This window comes from Rhagoletis zephyria, unplaced genomic scaffold (assembly GCF_001687245.7).
Source record: "Rhagoletis zephyria isolate East Lansing unplaced genomic scaffold, Rhagoletis_zephyria_1.1 Rzeph_scaffold_01774, whole genome shotgun sequence".
Classification (NCBI taxonomy): Eukaryota; Metazoa; Arthropoda; class Insecta; order Diptera; family Tephritidae; genus Rhagoletis; species Rhagoletis zephyria.
In genome coordinates, this window is record NW_016158858.1 from 31,812 (window position 1) to 58,596 (window position 26,785).

A 26,785-nucleotide genomic window follows, 5' to 3' on the forward strand; every position below is an offset into this window, starting at 1 on the left:
GCACCGCCCACTTATGATCACATATAAGTATACCGGTAACCGTTCTACCAATTTGTACCAAACTCGGTATGGTTATTGTACTTGCCACGTGTAAGCAAAACGTTGAAAATTGTTGAAATCGGACTAATATAACGGCCGATTCTCATATAACGGTAAATTTAAGAAATGCTTGAAACTTCAATATTTCGAAATTGAAGGACGCTAATTTACTCAAAATTGTTACAACTCGGCTTACCATCTAGCGGAAGGTTTCGGAAGGGTGAAAAAACATATATTTAATACTTGCGCCGGGTATTTAATGTTCGGCTCCGCCCGAACTTAGCCTTTCTTACTTGTTTATACTAAGTTTTATACAAATTATACGTATCTACGCCTATTTTCTATATGCTCGTATACAAAATAACTAACATAAAAAAACTTTGCTTATTGTACTTAAATATACCTACATACATACATATATATATCCACATATGTACATATACATATGTATATTCCTAAATTAATTATACTTGCATATATATATACATATATAGACTTGATATTCAACAAATATAATATTATGTAGGGATAATGTTTCAAAGATTTACTGTTCAACAAAAACAGAATATTGATATAAAGCAAAAGTGTATTAAGAATTCATTAAATGTATTGAACAAATTTATGCCCAGTTCGGAATAATCGCAAATAAAAAGAGCTCAATTGAAAACTAAAGTGCTAATTTATCTAACAACATCCATTTATATACAGCCACGATCATAGAAAATGCAACACTGTAATAAAACATACAAGAAATGCTACTAAACCAATACATGTTCATGTTTCGTATTGAAAAAACATAAAAAATTTGTTCAAACTGAAAATTGCATAAGTAATCTGGCTGTAATTGGGTGTACAGAGGCGGGTGCTACCACTTACAGGGCAATTCTGGCTAATATAGTAAAAAGTCTTTTGTAAGACTTGAAAGCTCTTCACTGCCTTTCGAAAAACACATTGAAATATCTCCTAACGATGAGGTCTAAGCATTATGCTGTTCGCTTTTCAGCGATCAGTTTTTAAAATTGTTGAATTAAATATATATATATGTGTATTCCTTTTTAAAACAATAATTTTAATTTTTTGAATTTTATATGGAAATTGACGAAAATAAGAAATAATTTTCCATTTAAATTGCTGGTGAAACCGGCAGTAAGAATTTAATTTGGAGAAGGAAAATAATACTGTGGTGAGTTGAAAGACAGTTTCCAGAATTGCCCTGTTAGTAGCTTTTGGAAGGTCCCAGATCTGATAACATCTCGGCAGCCAGTTCGAAAAAGCCCTATCTCTGAAAATTTTTCAAAAACGCCGTACTTCAGAATTTGATTGAAGAACGCCCGATTTCAGAAACTTATCGAAAAACACCATTTCTCAGAATTTGGTTGAAGAAAACACCCTATATCACAATTCGGTTCAAAAACGCCCTATCCCAGCTGCAAATGTATTGAAAATTTGCTGAGATAGGGCGTTCTTCAATTAAATTCTGAGATAGGGCATTTTTAAATCAAATTCTGAAATAAGGCGTCTTGTAAAGGTTTAACGGTCTTGCGCATATTCTTCCACCAGAAATTCATGTTTATATGGAAAAAAGTACAAAGCGCAGTCAACCAAAAAAAATATTAAAAATCAATGCGATTTTTTAGACGCTCAAAACTTGCATTTATACTACTATTTATGTACTGAAATTTTATAAGCCTGTTAGCTGCATACCCCAAAAATTTATAAAAATTCTGGTTAAAAAGCTCGAAATTTAGTTAAAAATTTGTGTAATTTTTGTAAATTCTGTAAAATTTTATATTGAAAAACTTTGCAAATATTAAAAACGAAACACCATTCATAATTTTTGACCACCACTGTACTTATGCGTTGCGAATGCACACTTTAGTGCGAAACGAATACGTATCAACGACAGTGCTCGGACGCAAAAGAAAAACTGCACAGGTCGTGCAGAGTGGAAGCGCGCACTGCTTACCACTACACCACAGCGGCCGCCTATTAAGATAGCTTATAATTTATTTTCCTTTTTTTATGTATTAGGAAAAAGAAAATATGATACGTACACTAGGTATTTATTAGATGTGGCTGTCACTGCTACGTAGGGGCACACATAGGGCACGAGTTGAAGGCCCATTCTGATACCACGACTAAGAATTTTCACCTACCCCTTGCTAAACCATTTTGAGTTTTTGACGAAACTCGTCAGGCACCTAGGGTTTAAATCTAACATTTTGTGAAGGTCGATAAATAAAGTAAACCCCAAAAAAAGCGCAATCTGCTTCTTGATAATGCCGGGCATTTACAGAGAAGGTGGAGAACTGTCTCCTCCTCCTCATAGTTCTTGCAACTTCTGCAGCATCTATGGAAATGTACTCCGAGCCGTTCCGCGTATTTACCTATAAGACAGTGACCTGCTACAGCACCCATTTGTGTGCGATATACCCTCTCTCTTCAGAGAATAAAAGCTTCGAGACCTGTTTCGATCCCACCTAGGCCAAGTTTGTCTAGAAATTCGACGGTTGTAGTTTGCATCCATCTCTCGCTCGCGTTAGTATAGATAAATTCTCTGAAAAGCGGCTTGCAAGAGGCGAAAGGCATGACAATGCGGAAGAATCTGCTTGGTCGTACAATTTTTGATTTAATTGTGACGGAACTCACAGCCAGTGTTGCCGCCGCTCAAAGAACTTTCTAACCAAGCTTAGACGAAAAAGTTACCAAATGTAAGGAAAAATAACCAATTTTTTTATTAGATTAACTCAGGTCATCACAAATTCTTTTATATAGTACGTATAGACAAATTTTACAAACCAAAGAAAATCAATTTTCATTTCCATTTTTGAAAAGAAAATCTTTTTAAGGCTGAAAATAAATGAAATACATTCATATATAACTATATATATATAAATACATATTTTAGAAAATCAGGCATCCCGTATTAGGTGCATATGTATGTTAATATCTTCGTAAACATTAGCAGACTCTAAATGACGTTTTTAAATAAATACATAGGTACACAGTTTCAACGTGAACAACCACATTGTAAAAATTTTATAATTAAGATTAAACAATTAAAAATTGCCGCTGTGGTGTAGTGGTAAGCAGTGGCTTCCACTCCGCAGCACCTGGGTTCAAGCCCTGGTAAAAGCAACATCGCAAAAAAATATAGAAAAAATGTTTTTTCTTAACAGCGGTCGTCCCTCGGCAGGTAATGGCAAACCTCCGAGTGCATTTCTGCCATGAAAAATAGCTGCTCATAAAAATACAATCGCCGTTCGGAGTCGGCGTATAACTGTAGGTCCCTCCGCTTTGTGTGACAACATCAAGGCGCACGCCACAAGTTGGAGGAGAAGCTCGGCCAAACACTAACATATGTATGTGCCAATCTGTTATTATTATTAATTAAAAATTGGACTGTATTGAAGTACCTCGTATACGCCAAACGCAATAAATAAATTTTACAAAAGCGCGAAAAAACGATTTTTTCAGAACTGTGGAATGGTATTTCCCTTGAACCTACTTGCTATAAGATTATTATTACAAATCTTAACATAAATTAATAAAGTAAGCAGTAATGGAAAAATAATTACCAAATCCCTTTTTTATTGTACATACATTACGTGGTATTGGATTCCGCATATACGAGGTATTTATATATGTACTATCTGAGTATGTATTCATTTGAAGTAGTCTTTAGCCGACCATGTATATTATGTATTCTGTATATTATAAAACAAATACATACATATGTAAGTAATATTAATACAATGACTCCAAATATTCTCACTTGGTTTCACTGCTGGGGCTGCCACTGCTGCTGCTACTCTTCTCAACCTCGACAGGTCTAGCTGGCCTGTGTCTTATAACGAACCTAATTTAAAAGTTTTTTGGAAATACATATACAAAATAAAACCAAAATTGTGTATTTTTTTCTCACTTATCCATAGAATTGAGCCCGTATAAATTAACTTGAAACACCAATTTTGCGCGGAATTATAATAATTTTAGCGACTTCTTAATGACTCTCGTATTATTCAAATGTCATTTCAGGTACATACTATGTAGGTTTGTGCAAAGAATATAGAAATGGTGTAACTGCGGGGCCGTTTCAAAAACTTGGCGATTAAGTCAACGCGATTTATTAAAGACATGAACCGATAATAGTTGCACTCTCGAACTTTTACATGTTCTTTTGCATATGTAAACACATGATTATTATCGGAATAAGTAAAATCTTGAGTTGCCATTTTAGTAGTAATAACTTTAGTTAAATAACCATATTGAGCACAATAAATGTATTTGTTTATACTATTTTTCAAAGATTTAATTATTGTATGTATACAAAAATTAGAAACTACAGTAAATGTTAAAAATAACCAAAATGAGAAAGATCTTAACAACTTCACAGGCAAGAAAAAAATAACCAAAATTGGTTAAAAGTAACCAAAACGGCAACACTGCTCACAGCTTTAATCTCTGTCTGGCTGTCACTAAAGATGAACATCTCTTTACCTTTTAAATCAGTACGAAGTTCGTTCATAGCTTCCATTATAGCTGAGATCTGACCCTGGAAGACACTACAGTAGTCCGATAGTCGAAATGATCTACTGAGGCCAGGGCTGCGGGAGAAGAACCCCCACCCACTCTACCGTTCATTTTTGAACCATCTGTGAAAATTACTATACTACCGGGTGGAGTATATTTAGTAGTTTTCTGCCCATTCGTCCCTGCTTGGGATTTTCATGACGAAGTTTCTAACCTGAACCAGAGTTTCAACAAAACGGTCTGTTTAGCCCGGAAGAAAGCTATATTCCCAATGCAACACAACATATTTTCGCGTTGTCCGGATTGCTCCTCTAATACAGATAATACTAATCTTCTGTACTTTGCTGAGTAGATTAAGATTTGAGGTCTTGCTCAAGGCCGGGCACCATACCAAAATTTCATAAAGGAGAATCGGTCTAACCAGTGCTGTGTAGATCCAGCGGCATATACTCGGGTTCAACCCTCATTTAAGAAATGGTCTTTAGGCTCACAGACGCCTTTTCATAACGCTCGGCCATGTTCTCCTTCCAGCTCAGTTTTCTGTCGAAATTGACCCCTTAGAAGTTTGCTTTATTCGTAAAGCTAAAGAGTCGCTAGTTTAGTTCAGGCGGAGTCAGTAGCGGTGTTTTGTATCTTCTTGTAAAGAGAACAAGTTCCACTTTCTCTGCATTGACGCGTGGGCCATCTTGATACAACAATGGTTCGATTGGAATCATCACACCATGATCGATTTGGTTTCGCGTTTTTCAATCTTGTGATTTTTCACTGGACGGGGGTGCGATTTGAGCCGTACGCAAAATAATCACTTCTGGCCACTCCCAGATGAATGGCAGTCAAAAGGGTTTTCTTGCTTACGTGAACTTTGCGCACGGAATCATCCTCCATACTCAACTTATTAAGTTCAAAAAAATCGTCAATCAAATCGGTTGAAAAAGAAAGCTCTGGACTTCTTTTTTACCTCTTAATTCCAGTTTGGTTAGAGAGAATAAATGTTTTTATTAATAAAAAAATTTTCACATCACACAATGAAACATCACTGAACAAACAGAACGATAAAGAGTATGCACTGTCGATCCGAAATTATTCCGATTATTAAAACTCCTTATTTTTTTTTTGAATGTATTGTATGCATTTTTATTTATTTCTAGTTCAGTTTACTCCTACATATCGACATATTCATATTTTGCTAATTTATTAATATAATAAATTAAGTAATATTAAACGTTCTTTATTGTGTTGCCGTTTTAGTTATAGTAAAAGCTTTAGCACATGGTCAGAAGAATTAAACTATTTTTTTTTTTCTTTTAACAAATTGTACATATAAGTTCTTTCTTATTACAAATGCTATTTTTTTAAGCCGGTTATAAGTATGCAAGTATGTTTAATGCTGTAACTGGATTATATTGCTAGTTCAGTGTAAAGATTAATTTGAACTAAAGGAAACTGTTTGACAATGATTGGTTTTTTATCTGTGTCATTTAATACATAGTATATGAAGGTACCATTTTTTAGTTGGCATGACAAAATTAATGCAGTTTTGATAGATATCTGCATATGAGATATTTTATATGAATATTATTTACATGTTTTTGAAACATTTGCTGCCAAAACTATAATTCCTGAAAACTAAGCTCCTACTGCGGTTCAAATGGGGGTTTCAAAGGAGAAGCGACACATATACATAAATGTGCGTCAGTAGATGTGGACTATTGAATAAACATATACATATGTACATATTTTCGAAATATGTATACTTACATATCTTTTTGAAAACTCGAAGATCTTTAATAATTATTTACTCGCTTATAAGTAGGTACTATATACACACGTGTTATGTTTTGATTTTTCTATTTAGGAATCGTACTATTTATTTAATATCATTCTTCAAAGTATGTGTATGTCTGTAAGTGCTGTTTGATCAATACTAATTAGCTAATCTTTGGTAGTTGAATGTTTTTTTATAACAGTTTTAGGTACAAATGAAAGTATGTTAATACTCTATTAAGTATACAGTGGCGAAAATGTAAATAGAGAAGCGACATTTAGCATTATTTGGCTATTTCCCTTTCGATTTTTAATGATTATTCTTTTTTTATGCAAGTGTAGCTCGTTATCTAACAAAAACCATGTAATTAAAAATTACAAACTATGTAGAAAAATTTGCAAATTTCCTCAAATTTTCATCAAAATTTTCAGCTTTTTAATTAGATTTCTTAGAAACGTTCTGAGTGGTTATTCACTTATGTAACCCATTAAATTTTATCATAACGAAGTACAAATTTTAAGTGGCTAGGACTTACCGTTGATTTATGGCAATTATTTTTGTGGCAGATGTTGCTGAACATACTTTGTATGGACGAAAACAAAAAATTGCCACAAAAAAATTTGCCAAAAATCAACGGTAAGTTATAGCTACTCCAAACTTGCACTTTATTGCACTAAAATTTAATAGACTATAAAACTGCATACTCAAAAAGTCTAAAAAAAATCGGTTTAAAAAGTTTAAAATTTTGACCAACATTTGTTAAAATTCGTCGAATTTGTATATGTAAATGTTCTACAAAGTTTGGAATTTTAATCTACAAGGTTTTGTTTAAATAGTAAACTATATTTTAATAAAAAAATAATAAACCTTTTTTAAACAAAGAAAAATAGCCAAAACTTGCTAAAATGTCTCTACCCTATTTACATTCTCGCCACCGTACATATGTATCTTCGCCAGCGCCATTCAAAGCTTATTGTTTTCACATACGCGATTTCATAAGTGTTAAACGAATGAAAACATTATAATATGTAAGTATTTTCGAGATTTTTTACATTTTACACCATGTTTTGCGAAATATAGGGCATTATAATTACTAAATTTAGCTACAATTAATTACTAATTACAATAAAAACCGCGCTCTCTGAAGTACTGCTACTGAATCACCCTTGGTCAGTAAGCCTCTGTTGGGAGTTTTTTCTGTTAGATTTTTTAAAAACTTTTTTCCATTCATTCAGTTTTATATAAAAGCTATATTTTCTAGATAATTATACATAAATAAATGTATTTTTATTTATTTATGTATATATACATACATCATAAATAAAGGAATGTTTTAGAAATATACAAGTTTATTATTACGAATGTAGTTGAAATTTATGCACATGTTTACATTTTTCATTTAACATTGAAATCTTATACGGTTTCCGTAACTGTTCTCAACGCAGCTTTGGCCCTGTTGAAAAGATCGCTAAAATCGAGTTTTTCATAAACAGAGTTTACTATCTTGCAATAAACGTGGATTTGCACAAAATTATTATTTTTTTTTATCCAAACATTGAAATTAAAAAAAAAATAATATTAAACCTCAGCCCTGTTTGAACCAATTTCCATTTTAATCTAAGGTCTCATTGAAAAGACAAACTCTGTCCTGCTGTTAATTAAAAAATAAGTCTGTTGCATATCGTTCATTTTCTACGAGCAGATAGTCACAACTCTAAAACTGTGATTTTTCAGTTTCAGTGAAAATATGGTTGACAAATTCACTTCTATTCTCTCTACATAAGCTCGAAAAATCGCTTAAGCCTTTATTAGTGTGGGTGTACATTAGGGTGGTCCGAAAACAGTAAAGCTGGAATTGTAATGCTCTCACCTCTAAGGATTGTACTATATCGAAAAAGTATACCCCTATTTTTTATTTTGAAATAAAAAATTAGAGATCGCTAAAAGGGCTCAAAGTTTTTAATGCATTTTTCTATCGGGAAGCTCTGGTTCTCTTCAGGAGACTTTCAGTAACAATACCCAATTGGTTATTTAACCATTTTTTAATACAAACAATTGGGTATTATTACTGGGAATCTCCTGCAGAGAAGCAGAGCTTTTCGATCGAAAAATATTGGGTTTTAAGAATTCTATACCATTTCTACTAAAAGTTGTTTTTCCCCATATAAAAGTACATGGAAAACTTTGAGCGCTTTGAGCGACCTCTAAATATTTTTTGATTTTAGTTTAGTGTTTCATGTCTATAATCTTTGTCTAATCAATGTCTAATCCTTAGTGTTTTTGTTCCAAAATTCATTGACCTCAAGTGCTCTGTTCTAGTACTTATACACCAGATTTCAGTTCTTACCATCCAAACGTACCACCCTAATGCCAGTAATATAAAGATCGCCAAGATTTATAAAATTTTTGATATAAAAGTATTTTGATTATTACAGTAGAACTATTTAGAAAATTAATTTCTTTTTTATAATTGCCTTGCAAAAATATTTAGACGGTCATACTAAAATATTTAGAATCAATTTCATCAGCGAAAATCCGTATAGTGTGAGACTTCTTTCGATAAATACCTTCGTCTGATAAATTTATATAGGGGATATTCACAAGCCGTCATAAGTCATAAATTCAAAATTGCATACTTTTAGTTATTTTTTCAGACTTTATGACTACTGACACATTATGATACCTTGTGAATACCTCAAATATAAACTAAAGGAAAAGATTTTGAAGAAATTTGATCTCTCGGGGTAGTTGGGAAATACTTGGTACTGGCAAGTGTTTTATTACATGGTGTATTTGTATAATAAACTGAAAACGAGTGAATATTTTTCCGAATTGCTTTTCTATTTACACTTCAATGTCGACTAGTGGAAGCCATGCGACATGCCGTCCTTATTGATATTCATTTCTCGGGACGTTATTTTCGGCTAGTGCAGCGGATTACGATGAATTCGAATTACTTCGGCTTTTGGCGTTCGCAGAGTGCTGTGCAGCCGGATTTTCGAAGGTCGACTAGTTATTCAACTAATAACCTAGAACACACAAAATTTCGATTGATTTTTAGTGGTCGCAACATCCGAAATATTTCGCCCTTTCCGTAGCTGCATTTTTGCAGGCCAATTACGACTGCACGATTTTCGACAACTTATGCACTTAAAAAATTTTAAACACGCAAATATCACTCTTCAAATAGCCGTTAATTTAAAGCAAACATAATTACTGAACACTGGGAATGGTTGTTGTGTCAAGTCGCGTACCAAAACATTTGCTGGTTCTATTTACAAGACAAGTAATCAATATCTACTCGAGACTTTGCTGATAAAAATGAAAATTATGAATGGCTAGAAGCTCCAATGATATTGGTGATATAAAAGTGCATAAGTCTACTCTGATAAACAAAAAACTAAATTTAAGATATGTGCACCAATGTTTTAAGATATCTCCGATGTTCAAAATACATTTTCATCGAGACCTTGTTTTATTCAAATTTTCATCAAACTTGTTTTAACAGAGTTGGTGAGAGTTACATATAGCACTGTAGAATAAAAAAAAAACCTAAAGTGCTCTAGCTTTTTTTATTATGTTCCACAGTGTAGTATGCCGAGTTTTATAAGAAAAATTACCTGCTTATGGATGCGCGCAAGTGTAAATCTATAGACAATAAACCCAAAATGGGACAAAACGCACACTAGCATGAATTTTAAATTTAGTATCAATAGTTGTGTTTACGTATTCTCAAGCAAAAAATATCCAGTAGCTAACCAAATTTCTGAGAGTAAGCCAATATTTACTTCCAATAAGAGAAATATGCTAGTTTTACGCACAGCTGATTAATTTATTATTTTCCGACGCAATTTTCTAAGAAAAATAGTATTTCCCATCTTAATATATATATTTAAATATGTTTATTTTGTCAATTGCAACTCTAAAAGCATCACAAACAATTCTTTTTGTAATGCGAATTGTATTAAGCATCATGACATCAGCTATTTTTATTACTAGCAAATAGTTACTAATAGAAATGTATCTAGTAAAAATCCAGTAGACTTGCAAGTTCAGCTGTCATTTTTGCTCTCTCAATTCTTCTTTTTCATAAACAAAAGGAGATTAGCTTTCTCCACAATACATTTTAAATAGACAATTCGTACTTGCTTTCGAATACTACAAAATCTAATTTCGATTCGAGTTACATTCGATACCAAATGCCGCCATGCGGGCCTTGGTCTCACCAATATCCAAAAAGTGTATTTCTAATACAAAGTTTCGCACTTAAAATCAATCTAACTTGGTGGCATTAAACTTTTTTGGCACGACATCAAGACGTATACCATTTACGGACACTTTGACAGATACTAAGCAAAATGTGTAAGCACCAAAAAGACTAAAATGTCCTAAATTTACAAAAAAACTGATTTTGTAATATTACAATTCGAAAATAAAAAATTTTGCTCATTTTCTTTGTATCTTTGCTCTGAGTGCCCTTTTTTATTTCATATTTTTAAATGCGATCGCTGGACGAGAAATGTAATTTCTTACTTAAATTTTTTGTTGGGACCGAGAACGCGTTCAGCATTTAGTTTTGTTCAGCACAAGAACAAAATAAAATGTCAAAAACGTTCCCGCAAAAGAATTAACAACAAAAGAAGAGCACTGAGAGCAGTTTAAGCGGGAAGATAATGAAACAAAAGGTTCGGGAACGTTTCCGTAAAGAAAAAAATTTAAGCCCAACTCGGAATCATTCTGAAAAAGAGAACAAAACTCTCAAGAGCGTTCTCAAGAACATGATTAGAACGAAATTTTCGGAAACGTTTCCAATGTAAACGAAATGAAAACGAAAATATCGACAACGTTTTCAAGGAGGATAAAATAAGAATAAAAGTCTGGGAAACGTTCTGCTAGAGAACAAAACAAGAACGTGATTGTTATTTCTAAGCCAGAGGAAATCTGAATCATTTTAACTTCCATGGAATAATTTTTAATTTTCTTTGGAAGAAAAGTTCGTGTCTTATGTCTTTCATTGACCTTATTTGCATAGTTATCTTTCAGTTCTTTTTTGACTAATTTTAATATTCAAATATTTCAAACTAATGCACGTCAGAAAAATTTTGTTCTCGCCTCCATTCTTCAGAGAAGATTTGTTCCCATTTCGTTCTCTGTCAGAGCATTCCTGTGGCTTTAGTAGCCAAATTGTTCTTCGAGAGAAAGTTCTTTAGGCTTTTGTACCCGTTTTGTTCTTGCCAGAACGTTCCGAAGTTTTTGTTCCCATCTTGTTCTCTTAAAACTGTTCGCGAAATTATTTTTCTCATTTTGTTCTCTTTGGGAATGTTTCCGTTGAGAACGTTCTCGACAGTTTTGTTCTCACTTTCGCTTTTGTGAAAACACCCCCGAATATCTTGTTCATATTTCGGTTTGAGTTTTTAAGCGTTCTTGCGAGCAAAACTACGAGAATGACATTTAGTTTAGTTCTTAAGTTATTAGAAAATCTAACCATGTTTGTATACCATTTGTGGCAATTTGGTTGAAATAAAAGCTAACTTTTTTTGCCGGAGGTGATAAGAGTGCAAAGTATTCGAATTTGAATGCTTCGCTTGTCGAATAGCAATACTAATTTTGATCAATTGAAAAAACGTGATGTACTGATTTCTCAACAAAAAAAAGTCTAAGCCTTGGTGGCATCACAATGATGGAAACTAATGGCGATTTGGTTTCTACTGAAATATTCTGCCTTTTGATTGCCCCTTTTTCTTTTTGTGTTCGATTCCACATTAAATGCAAATGGTGAGAAAATTGTGTGTTCGTTTCTTAAAATGTCACATTCTTGTAAGGCAAAAAGGCACATTCCCTGCCCTGTTAACCTTTGTCAGGGGAAATGATTGCCTGAAAATCAGATGGTTGTTTAAAACGACAATGTTATGAAATGCGTGAGCTTGACAAGGACAAGAAGGCGAAAACATGCCTTTTTACAAGGTTGAGTGTAACAACAAACACATTTTGCACCGGGGAAGGGCAAAATTTTTTGGAAGAAACGAAATCACCATAAGTAAGCTGCAAACTATCAATATGCTTTTACGCAAAGTATTTATTAGCTGTCGGCTCTAAGCTGCCTCCGTCTCGATAAATATTTTAAGACGAGATACATTCGTATGTAGCTTTTCAGCTATAACTAAGTTTTATATGTAAATATGGATATTGGTGTGAACGCCAAAAAATTTGGTACGGAATTTTAACTTAAAATTCACTAGACACCGGATTTATGGTGCAGCGAGAGTCTTAAAGCAGGAGAAATAAATAGACGCCCGCCGAGAGGTTTGCATTAACTTCAGATTAACCTCTTGTATTCATGCTAATGTGTGCAGTTTGTAACCCTTTTTGAGTGTTTCTAGTAACTTCTAGTTATTAAAGCTCAGTGTTCAACAATGTTATATTCATAGCTACACTACAGTTAACTAACATACTCAGTTATGTGTAGCATTTTTTTGTTTCATTTTATACATATGTACTTCTTAAAGCGAAAGTTAAAATAAGTAACTAATCAAGTTAATTTACAAAAATAATTTTCAAATTTAAAAGTGCCAGTGTTACAGATACTGACATAATGCCAGTCCGAGCAGGAGCAGAAATATGTTGATGAAAATGCAGCCAGCATCGCCACACAATTCGATTGAACTTTCCTGTTAAAGAAAATAAAATTTATGTAGCAGCGATTCCAATTAAATTTTCGAAGAATTTATAGTAGGAGATCCGATAAAGGCACGACCTTCACCCATCTGTTTAATGGATGAAATCTACTTTGTATGAAATTTAGCGTGTTGGGAAATATTTCACGAGTGGGTTGGCTTAAAAAGTCCTGGCCAGGATATTTTTAATTAAATACTCCAAAATTATTATTATTTTTTTTTAATTTTGCACTGATTTGTTTAATGAACAAACTGCATACGTACATATATACCAATTGAAAGCATAAAGCCTACAGAATGTGTTGAACAGAAGAGGGAAAATTACTTATATTACCTACCTGTTCCTACCTGCCAACCCGATAGGTAGGCCAGGAAAAAATTAGACAACCCAACGTTTTCACTTGGTTTTCACATTCTATAGGTTTAATACTTTCAATTGGTATATAATTTGCTCATTGAACAAATGAGTACAAAATTAAAAAAATAATAATAATTTTTGAATATTCAATTAAAAATATCCTGGCCAGAATTTTTTTCAGCCACCTCACTCGCAAAATATTTATTAACACGTTAAATTTCAAAGAAAAATGGTTTCGTCGTGCCTTTGTCGGATCTTAGACTATTAGTGAATGTTTTTTTTTCACTATAATGTGACCTTGTAAGGATACCTTTATGTGTAGTATATATGCACATTTCGACGTTATCAATGCAAAAAGTCCTCAATGAAAACTATGAAACTTTACAAAAGAAAATTACAAAGGAAGGGCTTCTTGCATGACTCATCTCGAGATAAAACTTGTTTTTGAAGTGAAACTTCTTTGCGTTCGGTTCGGAGTAAATGCGAAAATCAATGTAACGAAAAAGCGACACACTCGTTGGGATCTAATTCCAGACGGAAAAGCGACAGAAGAAGGTGGGGATTGGAGGGGTGGTTGGTAACGATTATGATTAAGACTAGGATTAAGGTTAAGATCGAGTTTTTGAGATAAAAGCTTAGTATCTAGCTCCTAAGAAAACGGCCAAGAAAAAGTTGCCATTATTTCGTGTGTAAATACTATAGTAGTGTCCAAGGAATTTTGACATCTGATATTTCACAGCCTTCTGTCCCACTCTTTCCCCGAAAGATAATGAAACGGGCATATATTTCTGTTTCAAGTATAGGTTGCTTTTTTCACACAAAAAAAAACTTTTGAAAACCGCAGTAGAAAACTTAGCAATTACTTAAGAACTGCGTACTGCCTTAACAAGAAATATACATGCATATCCTATTTTTGTCAATATGAAAGAATTTTTAAAATTCTATAAATATGTATTATGTTTGAAATGCAACCGTGGACACCAGCGTTCGTGCAGAAATTTGTAAATTTCTAAACATGAGAGAGAATTTGAGAGATTTTTTTTAGTCTCTGATATTTTGAGTGAACAAACCTATAGTTGACCGCAAAGGTAAGTTTACGCGTCTTTCTTCGCTTAAGTTTTTTATGTGTTTTTTTTTTTCGCCATCAACTACCATGTAAAGCGTCTTTCTTCGCTGAAGTTTTTTTATGTGTCTTTTTTGCGGTCAACCTTTGAGCTTGCGCTTTTTTTTCGCGGTCTAGTGACGATTGTACATTTATAATAATCGAAGGTATTGCTCATGAAAGTCGTCAGGTCTGCACGGTTCTTTCGAGTATCAAAAATGAGATGTGAAATTAAAGAGCCTGGCCTTTAAGGTGCGCATGGGATCCACACACAACTTTTGCCATTTCCAAGAAAAGATAAGTTAGTGTTTTTTCGCTTTAATGACGACGAAATGTACATATGTACATATCTATAACATACGATGAACATTACTTACATTTATATGCTTATTTATGCAACTAACTGGACGCACTCTTGAAAATTCGCGATCATTCTTATAGCAGGCAAATGTTTGATTTGTATCCAGTGGATATTGAATTTTGATTGGATCCACGGTCATTTGTATCGATGTATCTCGTGGACAACGTTGATCGATTACCAATAAAATCAGATTACTATTCGGTATTGGCAGCACAACAAATGGCCGTTCACATGCATGAGCTGTCATATTGTAAACAACATTGTCCTTCTCATTGTACATGAGATATAAGTGGCGTTGCATATCGCACGATTTGAGCTGTGTCCGATGCAACGTCACCATGCGTAACCAATCCGTANAGTTTTTTTATGTGTCTTTTTTGCGGTCAACCTTTGAGCTTGCGCTTTTTTTTCGCGGTCTAGTGACGATTGTACATTTATAATAATCGAAGGTATTGCTCATGAAAGTCGTCAGGTCTGCACGGTTCTTTCGAGTATCAAAAATGAGATGTGAAATTAAAGAGCCTGGCCTTTAAGGTGCGCATGGGATCCACACACAACTTTTGCCATTTCCAAGAAAAGATAAGTTAGTGTTTTTTCGCTTTAATGACGACGAAATGTACATATGTACATATCTATAACATACGATGAACATTACTTACATTTATATGCTTATTTATGCAACTAACTGGACGCACTCTTGAAAATTCGCGATCATTCTTATAGCAGGCAAATGTTTGATTTGTATCCAGTGGATATTGAATTTTGATTGGATCCACGGTCATTTGTATCGATGTATCTCGTGGACAACGTTGATCGATTACCAATAAAATCAGATTACTATTCGGTATTGGCAGCACAACAAATGGCCGTTCACATGCATGAGCTGTCATATTGTAAACAACATTGTCCTTCTCATTGTACATGAGATATAAGTGGCGTTGCATATCGCACGATTTGAGCTGTGTCCGATGCAACGTCACCATGCGTAACCAATCCGTACTTTTCGAATTGCTCGGGTAGTCATTCATGTCGTCATCAATATAGGGATCCATAAATTCGGCAATGGCCGTATTAGTCAGTTGCACAATATACCACAACACTGTATGGAGCAGCCATTTGAGTGCACGTAAAAGGTGAAAGATAGGCTAAAAGAGCGTTGGAACAACACATGATTTCGAAATTATTCATTTTGCAATTGAAAAAATGAGAGGAAACAAAATTTAGATTCACTCACCGATAATAAGCTATTCGATGCATTAATATCACTATCGGATTCAAAGCACACCGCTTGATAGTCATATACAATGACGCGCTTAAAGACTTTCTCCTCCACCAAGCGTAACATAATACCGCCATTCATTTCGCCAAAGAATTTGCCTGTCTCTTGACGATATGGTGCGATGATAATAAAGCCATTATTATCTATAACGTAGCACTCACGTTCCTCAACAGCACATCCCTGAAACGGATCAATGTTCAGTTTACTAATTAGTGGTCGCGACAAATATGAGAATTTACAAAAAATATGTAATTCGTAAAACACCCTATTGCACGTTTCGCAAACTTTTAACAAAAATGTATTAACTCAAAATTTCTCGATTGGCAGAAAAGTCTATTTCTGAGCTCATGTTTATCATATTGGGAACTAGTCTTTAGTTTGCTTTTGGCAACAAACTCCAATAAAATACAGCTGCTGCTTCTGCAGGTCGGAACATTTCTAGCACACATAAAAAAGGTAAATTTTTGAAGTAATACATTTTTGAAGAACGTGTGTTTATAGCAAATTTAAATACTACGATTAATTCTAAGCAAAAATGTCGAACAAACTATATACCAAAAATGACGTTTGACCCTCTCAATTTTCAAAAAGAAAAAGCTGTATATTGTATGAAGAAAACACAAAATTGTTTAAATGAAAAATTAATTTCGTTCAGAAAAAATTATAATACACTGATTTTTCTTTAAAAAATTGGGAGGGTCAAACGTAATGTTTGGTATCTATATAGTTTGTTCGCCATTTTTGCTTAGAATCGAACGAAGAATTCAAATATGCCATACACTTTTTTCGAAGCTAAATTACTCCGCCCTAATGCACATACATACATAGTGTATGATGCATAACTTACATTGCCAGTGATATTACGGAACAGTTTCTCCAGCGCGGAATGGTGGAACTGAAATCCTACAACGGCAGCTGGTGCAGATTTGCCGCCTTCTGTGTGGAAAACAGCATTGCTGGCAGTTACAGTGATTTCTTCTCCAAAATCTTGCAAAAATTAATGCAAAAATCCCAATCAGTTATCAATAGTTAATGGGCTTAATTTAAGTTACCTCCCGCATCAAATGGCACCGAATAAACGAAGCTGTCTTCATGCACAAAATGCTGATCCACCGCACGTTTGTACCACATCTCGTCTATAGCTCGTTTATTTTGTTCGCTGAATGCCTCGCTGCATCGGTTGAAAAAAATAAAAATAAAAAATAAGGTTCTATGTAAAAAATCCTTTTAGAAGTCTTGGGTCCAGATGTAATGATTCAAAGGAAGGCTGCCCAGCAAACGAAAAACACGGCTATTAGTATTGACGAACAAACAGTAACTATTCAGAACGAAAAGGGACAATGCAGAGGGCAGAACGACGAAACCGGTTTGTCTCCAAACCAACTTTGACAAGGGATGACAGAAAATCGTTCAAAAACACATCAAACTCCTACCCTGTCGGAAAGACCAACCAAAATGAGATCGTTAAGTTCATTAAATATAAAGATGTAGCTGGGTTCGCCAAGAAATGCCAAACCAGTTTTAAATAGTGGGACACACTTATCAATCCGACTCTAGCACTCAATGTCATACCAATGGCCACATTTGGAAGGCGGCGCCGGTGAACTTCTACATGGATGGGTCAAAACCTGGCGGAAGGGATGGTATGTAGGCTCACCATCAACCTCAAATCCAGGCCTACAGACTCTAGTAGTGTATTCCAGGCAGAGACACCAGTCATTAAAGAAGCAGTTGAAGGAAAGTAAGCATCTACTCTGATAGGCAAGCAGCTGTCAGGCGGTAATTTCCTTTACGGGTTTGTGGAGGTTTCTTCTGTCGTGAGATCTCCGTCAAAACTATGTTCAGACTTTCGAACTTCTGAAGTGCCTTTCTAATGGAAATTACTGCCATAAAGGAAGCCGCAGATTCACTGCTAAAGAGTTTGACGTCAGTTAGGAATGTTAGCATATACTCTGATAATCAGGAGGCCATCAGAGCCATCAGGGCCATGAACCCTATGATGATGCGCTCAAAATCGGTAAATAAATATTTGAATGCTAATTTGGGTGCCGAGTCACAGTGACATTTCGGTATACTGCATGGCCGATTATCTGGCAAGGCACCCTTGAAACGTTATCACCGGATAATGCAGCAACTGGGAACGTCTCTGGCCTCCTGCGGTTCACACAGATTTTATTGGACTTGGGTGGACCGGAGGCGATTAAAGGAGCTCCTAATGCTTGTAAAGTCTTAGTTCTCCGTAATGCTGGGGGTTCTGACAGACCATTGTGCGATTGGTTGGTATGCGCAAGGTAAGTCCAAGAATCTCAACTGATCCGATCATGTGGAATCATGTCAACACTCCCTACTAGACTGTCCAGCATTTGGGAGGCTAAGATGGAAATGTACAGTGTGAGGTAGTTCAAGCCTAGCTTTCATAAAACTAGGGTTGCCAGATATTTCGACTAGAAAAGGTAATGACCAAAGTAAATTAATTCTGCACCGAATTGTTTATCATCCGTCCTTTTCACCGGACTTGTCCTCCTGGAACTATTATCCTTTTCTAAATGTAATAAATAGGTTCATAACGTGGATAGATCAAGTAGGGGATATCAGGATAAACAAATAACACTGAATTAGTTGGAAAATCAAACTACATGCATTCGAAATTTTTTCTTTGTAGTTTGGGGCACTTATCAGCTTGACCTCATATTTCAAAGAACTTACCCAGCGCCAGCTTCTTCAGCCATATTTGAATGAAACTCCTGCCATCTTGTAAGACCACTATGTGTTGCCAAGAATGCCACAGTAATGCCAAATCGTTGTTTGAATTCATTTCTGCGAAATTGAAATTTATTAGAAATCTTTTTGGAATATGAAACTTAGAAAAGGATGATGAAAAAAAAAGTTGATTAAATAAAAAGATTTAGGTGTACATACTTAAAAAAAAAAATAATAATTAAAACATATTTTTACAAATTTTCATGTAGTATAGTGTTACCTTGGCAACAAACCCATTAGAACGGCGATTGGGCTTGAAGCACTTGTGCTGATCCATGTTTATTTAAAAAAATTTGTTTATAATCCAAGTGCGTTTAAATAAATTATTTAAGAATAGTTCAATTTAAATGAGGTGAAAGAAATATTTACAAAAAGCAACGTAGAAAGAAGAAGGAGAAATATTCGTTTTCGCAGAGAAAAGAAAGGCAGTAATTTAAGGGAACGATGTAAATATGCATATATGTAATATGTCTTTTGCGAGTTTAAAGTGTAACTTAATTGTTTAGATTTATGAAATAATATGTTATATTTGGTTTCAATTAGACTGGTTTTGGGTACAATTTTTTTTTGCGCCACATTTTATGTTATACTGATCACCCAAATGTATAAGCTTGAAACCGTCGCTTTATATTGGTGGAGAGCCTATGAATTGTCCTTTTACAATTTTGGTGGTTTTTTCCCTTTTTATTTAAGCAAGTATGTATAGGTAGAAATGTCGACGGTCATATTGAACAATTTTACCGATATTTTTCGATATTGTGATCCGCTTTTTATGTGGAACAGTGACCCTGATCTATAGAGTTGAAAATGGCAACTACATAAAGGAGCTTATAACACTAAAATAGCGCCTAAAGGTAATAAATTCTGTGACCCGAATTCTTTTTTTTTTATTTATTCGATAGAATGTATGGCTGTATTTGAAAAGGATAACACATTTTGATCAAAAATTTCAATTGAATGACTCCCCGGGAGTTTCTCGCTTTTCCCTTTCCTCCTATCATGAATAAAAATTTCCAGAGGATTTTTTATTTTAAATGGTGCAGTTGAGCTGTCAAAAAAGTGTAAAATAGCTCTTTCGAAGTTCGACTTTCCTCCTGTCAAATTTTCGCGGAAAATGCCACTCCCTAGGAGTTAATTATTGGAGGATTTCTTTCTCTGGAGAAACAAATTTCCGGACCACAAACTCCCCGGGAGTATTCAGAATCAGCCTGTTTATGTTACGCCACGTCCGAAAATTTGGGTAGTTAGCTCAAAATGGAATTTTTTATTAGAAATTACAACTAATAGGTGATCTGAAAAGACTTTTAGGCAATAAAATGTATTTCTTTTATTTGTAATTTTTAATTGTTTGAAATTTGAATGCAGTGATAACTATTATTCGAACAGTACTGTGCTGGTATGTACATTTATTGGAATTCAATATGTACATAGTATGTATGACTTGTTAAAACCTCACTGCCAGTAAAACCAGTCTTTGGATCTATTCAGTGAAATGATGCTTACCCCTTATCGTCCTTTGAATTAAAGCTTGTATTCTTCGAAAACCATTCGGTAACTCTCGCATCGAAGACAAGTGACTGCATAAGTTGACGATCACCTGCAACAAAAAACACAACTCGAATTTAGCTGTTGACTAAGTTTTGTTTTTTTTATTTATGTTTTTAACAATAATCACAATATCCAATAGAGAAGTACTCATTTTGCTGGGTGTGAGATTTATTTTTTTTTATTTTATTAATTAATAAAAGCTACTAGTAGAAGGTTTGGATATGCAAAAGTTATGCATTTTTTACGGGTTTAACAAATTTTTTGGGTATATGATATGGTTAACTGCCAGGATACTGAGTACTTCTTCAAATATACGAGTATTTTTGGGGCTTGCTTTGCAAACATTCAATCGACGTTGGTGCAGATGTAAAAAAAGATGATTTTAGGAATGGATATATGTACTTATATGTATATGTATGTAATTAATTACAAAATAAATATTAAATTATGAAAATTGATTTTAATGAATTTGCATTTGTGAAACATGCAGAATACGCCAGCAAGTCCTCAGCTAACAATATATAAGTATGTGAGGTTTTCAAAAATGTTTAAATTTCAGTGATAGGCAAAATGTGGAAATTAATGCGGTGTGAAATAAAGCTAAAATAATGTAAAAAAGTCAATGTTAACACTGGACATTTATTTAAAATTTGAATTATAAAACTTAAAATGTTAAATTTCTGAACTGAAATAATGTTGAAATACGAGTTTTTCAAATACTAAACTTGTAAAATATTTTGTTAAAAATTCGAACGCGAATTAAAACTTTTCAAAATTAATTGAACGTGAAAGTGGTGTAAAAAAGGCTGCTTCTTCATTGGCGCTATAACAATTTAAGCAATTTTGGGCGAGTTCAAGCTAAGTACCTCTTTACCTGATATTTCTTACTCAGTGGAGGTTTCTCTCTTTTTCTACCACCACCAGCGGGTACCGAGTAGTTATATTTTTATTCGCTGAACTACATATGCATATACATATATGAGCAAATCTCACGAGGTATTTTTTTTAGCTGGCGCTTCCTTCTCTGGCCAGAAAAAAAAAACGCTAAAGCTTTCTTCTTGCACTTATTTAAATCAGTGGAGTTCCAGAAACAAGTACAATAAAAAATAAATCAAGTATTTTAACAATTTTAATCTTAAAACGTTTATTAAGGCGAAAAAGTACCGATAGTATAAATTTTTTCACTGCCACTCGAAAAAATCATAATTGTTTTTTCTAATAACTTTGGGAAGTTTTCAAATAGAATGTTCATATTAGAGGCAATGAAAGTTGACCTCCAATATAACATATTCTTCTCATGTTCTTCTTGCCAAAACGAACCAATTTAGAGTAGTAAAACTAGCATGCAAATGAAAAAAAATTACTTTGTTTATAACATGGCGATGATTTGCGAAACGAAAATTCCTATTATACAATTTTTATTGGCACACTCGGAATTCATTCTAAAATTGTTATATATCTGCATGAACAAATTAATATACATACATATGTATGTATGTATATCTGTGTTCGTATGGAATAATGGCTTATGCCGGAATGCCGGCTTTAGAATAATGAACCATTCGCAGCATACGATTGCGAATGACTCACTAGCGCCAAGCTATAAAAGAAATCCTCGCAAGTAAACGTGAAAGAAATAGTTTCGATACTAGCACGTCAATATTCTTATTAAGTCTCACACGGAAATTCCTTGTGGTTTAAAGAATAAAGGAAATGGTGCATTATACTAAAGCCAGCCTTCCGACGTAGTAGTTACCTAAGAAAAATTATAATTTCTTTAATATCGCAGTATAAGATTATGGGGAAATAAGAGATCAGGGACTATTCTACCGATTTATGATGAGTTTTTTTTTTAATGTTTTTAAACATTTTTTTAAAACACTAAATAAACTTTTTTTGTAATTGTACAATTTCACTTTAAAGTCACTTAAATGCGGACGTTTCTTTGGCACAACCTTTAAACTATAATACAAGTTTTAATTGGTAAATATTCTGCTAACCGTCACTCTTTCTATCCACTTTTCACTTTGGAAAAGCAGGAAATATTTAGATTATGAGATACACGCATTTGAAAGTGGCACAAAATCAAGTTACACATTTTTCGTTTACAGAAAATTTCGAAACTATCTGTTTGAAGGTTACCAAATCAACCGTTAGTCAATTTATCGAAAAAGAGAGTATACAGCTTTTTTCTCTGAAGTATTCTCTGTAAGAGGAGTTCTGGCCACATGAGCCTTCCTTTACTGCAAGTGTTTGTTGCTTGCTGCTATGTAGCAAACTTCATGCCTGCCTTCTTCCTCACCCTGAGTCATCGTACAGTTTCATAAGTAAAAACACTATCAGCTGATTGCCAAAATATGCCTACAGCTGAGATCACCTGTTTTTTGGCATGTGCTCTTATCTTTTACAATTTCTTTCATTTCTATTACAATTTCATTTATTTCTATTACAATTTATTCAAAATACACTAACNACTCATTGCATTCCTAAAATTTTGATTGCTAGGCACTAAATATTCCTAACTACAATATGTAATCAACAACTTAAAACTTGGTAATGATTTCCTTTTTTTCTAGAAAAAAGTATGCAAATCAAAATCTACGACTTCTTCTAAATAAAAATATTCTACATAAATTAGGAAATATAAATATATATTTTTTTTTAATTAAGTATGTATGCTTAGTTGAAAGAAATGTTAGTAATATAGATGCAATCAACTGCTTAACTGAGTATTGTTAGTATAAATAAAATACTAGCATTGTGCTTTGGTGAGAATGCTCTTCGATGTGTTGATAAAACTTAGCAAATTAATATGAATGAGTGTTACAATCGTAAGTGCTTTTTAGTGAGTTTTACGATAACAAAAACGATTTATTTACTTATGTATATTATTTTATTACTTTGTATTTTTTTTTTAATAAAAATTGCAAAAATAAACAGAATCGAAACTCGATTTTACTCACAATAGTAACTTTCTTTTTCGTTTATGGATGGTATGCGCCCGGTAGATGTGTTAGCTGTGGATTTGCATTTACATATATAAATTATGATCATTACGATAATATTTTTAAACGAAAAAGTTAACATGACATACAGACATACATACATACAAATGTATGTATGATTTTGTTTAAAAGTGTTTAGTCTTTTCTGAAACTATCATTTTTGAATTAAATGCTATAAATGTTCATATGTGTGAATAAGTATGAAACACGTACACAATGGTACATATGGAAGATATAAAATAACATCGAATTTCTCATGAAACAAAAACTTAGATATGATATTAAACCCAACGTGGAAACCCCCATAAATAGTTTTAATCATAGACCGGAAATAACATAGGTCTACAAAAAAACCGATTTTGAGAAAAGCAAGGTCGACGACATTTATATTTCTAAGGCATGTTTAATACGTTGATTCCGGATATACTCTCGGTATTCTCGGAATGGTTCTTGTTTGCGAATTTTAGCAAGCTTTGCTACATTTCGGGTAGCTATATCGTTGCTACCATATTAAACTATCGAATACTTTTTTTCATTTTCCACACTTTTGCTAATGAGAACAACAGTTTTTATAGCAGTTTTTTTGTTCTCCATAAAAATATCCATTTTTACATTCGATAGTTTGACACGGTAGCGACGATATCTTCCACCACCATGGAACAAATTTATTTACGAAAGGAATATAGAAGCTTTGAACTCGCTTTCATATGAAAATTATGAGATGGCATACATTTGTTAACTCTTTATAATAAACAAGTCTTTACTTGTTGTATAAGTTCGAGCGAAACCGAACTTTATAAACCCGGCGCAGGTATCAAATATCGTCGTTTCAACTTTCTCTGAAATATCTTTTGCATGATAAGTACGATTGTTTAATTGATTTCAAACGTTTTCGATAATATTCAGAGTTTGACTTAAGGATATAATTGAACCTAAATAGGTTCAAATCGAATAAGTGGTTACCGAGGTACACCTTTGTAGTTACAAAGTGGGCGATGCTCATCCCGCGAACAAAGTTAATATACCCTTGTGCACAAGTGCGCTCGCGTATAAAAAGCACGTTCAGCAGACAGCTTCTCCACCTCACAACGCATCATCAACGGTGAAATATCCCGCGGTGGTAGAAAATAAAACCTTCTTCATTAAAGCAACCGAAAATTCTGGAAAATTCGCAAAAAAAACTTTACCTAAAAAAGGGTATGTGTTAGAGATGGGCAGGGCACCAAATAATTAATTCCGATCCCGCCCATCCTGAAATTCGGGTACCGAAATCTATCACTAAGAAAAATTCACATGTCTTTAAAATTAAATTTAAATAATAAAAAACAAAATTATGAGAGATCTGGCATTTTCCGATTATATTGCTTTGCTTTACTGTTCGTTTTCGTCCCAATAAAATATAAAAAGGTGCCTATTCCACAAATCGTTTTTAAGGACAATTTTCTGAATTCACGAGGTTTGCGATTTTATCGGGAGTGTCCCACCCGCGTGTCCCGATATTCCGCGCCCATCTCTAAATAGTATGCACATCTATCCGGAATTAGCGACCTTAATGCAACCAAGAAACATGCGTAACATCCTTTTTTTGCTGTAGACGCGTTTGAAAACATCACTATGAAGCAAACATTATACAATTAGAAGGATTATAGAACGTCTTATCACTATAGACAACTAATAAGATATTCCTGAATCGGCATAAAAACCGTAGACATCGCTTTTTTAAATCAAGTAGTACTGGTTTCAAACCGAAAATACTGCAATTGACTTTCATGGATTTATAAGGTGTATTTTGCGATTTTAAGAACGATTCTACAATAGCTAATTAATTGTGCTGTTATACGTTGCGTGTCAATAGAAAAGGTAGGAGTTCCGGCAATTTACATATACAAATAATTTTTAATGGAATGTACCACAATATTAGCCCAAACGCGATCTTAAAGCGATTGAGAACTTAATATAATTTTGAAATCTTTTAATAACCTTTACAAAAAATTTTGTATAACAAAATAAAAATGAAAAAAAACCATACTCCTTCTTAACTGAAAACTGAAACTGAGAAAAGAAATTAAATCTAACTTCTTAACTTCCAAAATAATTCATAATCATTTTTAACCATAGGCAATTCATTCCCCAAAAAAATTCTACCTTCGAAAAAGTATTTGACCGCTTCACAAATTTTTACTCATAGTAAAACGTTCTTTAATTAGGTTGGCACCTCCTGTAAGTGTTAAAGTAACTGGCATCACTTTTTCCAAGTGGTTTTTGTGACTAAATAATAAATTTTAGTTATCCTGATAAGGTGATATATTCCCTCTAAGTACTTACAGAGACATTTCTTTTAGACAACAGATAACTCCAATGGCGATTATGAAATTCCCCAAACATTACATCCCAACCCTCGTAACTTTCGTCCTCTAAACATGGTGAAAATGATACCTAAGCGAACTTATTTTTCATCATGGACATATTTAGTGAAAAGGAAAGTTCTATTGATTTTAACCGAAAATTTATGGCATACAAAAGTTTCACACAGGCTCGTGAATAATAATGTAAAAACATAGACAGACGGCAGTGTTGATCCGGATCATCTCGTTAATTTGGAATTATCTCGGGAATTAACTGCAGTTGATCTGGGCAGAAAATGGCCAACTTTTGTCTATTGCTCAAGTAAGAAAACAAAGCAGGAAGGTTTGGCATCAGCGCATAGTGCCGCTCAATAAAAATATTAAAAATAAAATGTTAATAAGCCACAATAACATTGACAAATAAATAGAAGGTTTATTTTTCTTTAAAAAGTTGGCACATGTTAAAAGATTAGATTGTTAAAAAATTAGATTAAAATTTTTGTATAACTTAAATGAATTATTAAGAGATGGGTATCAATCGAAATGTGTATTAACTACATGTAGAGAGTTGCCACCTGTTTAAAAAATCAAATTCCACTTGAAGTAAAGGAATTAGGTAATTAAAATAATAGCATCACCATAAGGGAGTCATACGAAAGAGGTTTAAGAAGGATTTAGCTTAAAAATGTTACGAATAGGGTTGCCACCTGTTTGTAAAGTCGAATATAGTTAAACTAAAATAATAATTACGTTAAGCCGTAGGATTACGCCATCGTATTTGTCATTTTATTACAAATACATACATTGTAAATTAGCGATTTGTTCTGATTAGATTCCTTTTAAATTATTGGACTCTTAAATTAACTCGGGAATGTTTTTACTCTTCACTTATTTCTTTCTAAATATGTCAAATTTTTTAATTTTTCTGATACTCATATTGATATACATATTTCAGTTACCTTATTCCCTTAATTAAAGTGAATTTGATTTTTTAAACATGTGGTAACCCTTCTACG

The 26,785-nt window shown here is 33.5% G+C and overlaps 1 protein-coding gene across 6 annotated transcripts in view; it reads right to left on the reverse strand.

Annotated features, from left to right (window-relative positions):
* Window positions 1-11,947: 11,947 nt before the first annotated feature.
* The window catches only part of stj (voltage-dependent calcium channel subunit straightjacket), a 38,608-nt gene continuing 23,770 nt past the window's right edge, over window positions 11,948-26,785 (reverse strand). For 2 of the 6 annotated variants that reach the window (XM_017619045.1, XM_017619041.1), the window contains 9 exons: window positions 20,375-20,468; window positions 19,092-19,139; window positions 18,818-18,928; window positions 17,164-17,282; window positions 16,959-17,098; window positions 16,067-16,291; window positions 15,823-15,977; window positions 14,849-15,179; window positions 11,948-13,005 (listed from right to left, as the gene is read on the reverse strand). In XM_017619045.1, the coding sequence (XP_017474534.1) occupies window positions 12,913-13,005; window positions 14,849-15,179; window positions 15,823-15,977; window positions 16,067-16,291; window positions 16,959-17,098; window positions 17,164-17,282; window positions 18,818-18,928; window positions 19,092-19,139; window positions 20,375-20,468 (1,316 nt within the window). In that variant the 3' untranslated portion in view covers window positions 11,948-12,912. Of the gene's footprint in view, window positions 13,006-14,848; window positions 15,180-15,491; window positions 15,978-16,066; window positions 16,292-16,958; window positions 17,099-17,163; window positions 17,283-18,817; window positions 18,929-19,091; window positions 19,140-20,374; window positions 20,469-26,785 lie in introns of all 6 variants that reach the window. The other 4 variants (XM_017619046.1, XM_017619044.1, XM_017619043.1 and 1 more) reach the window with 3 other exon arrangements.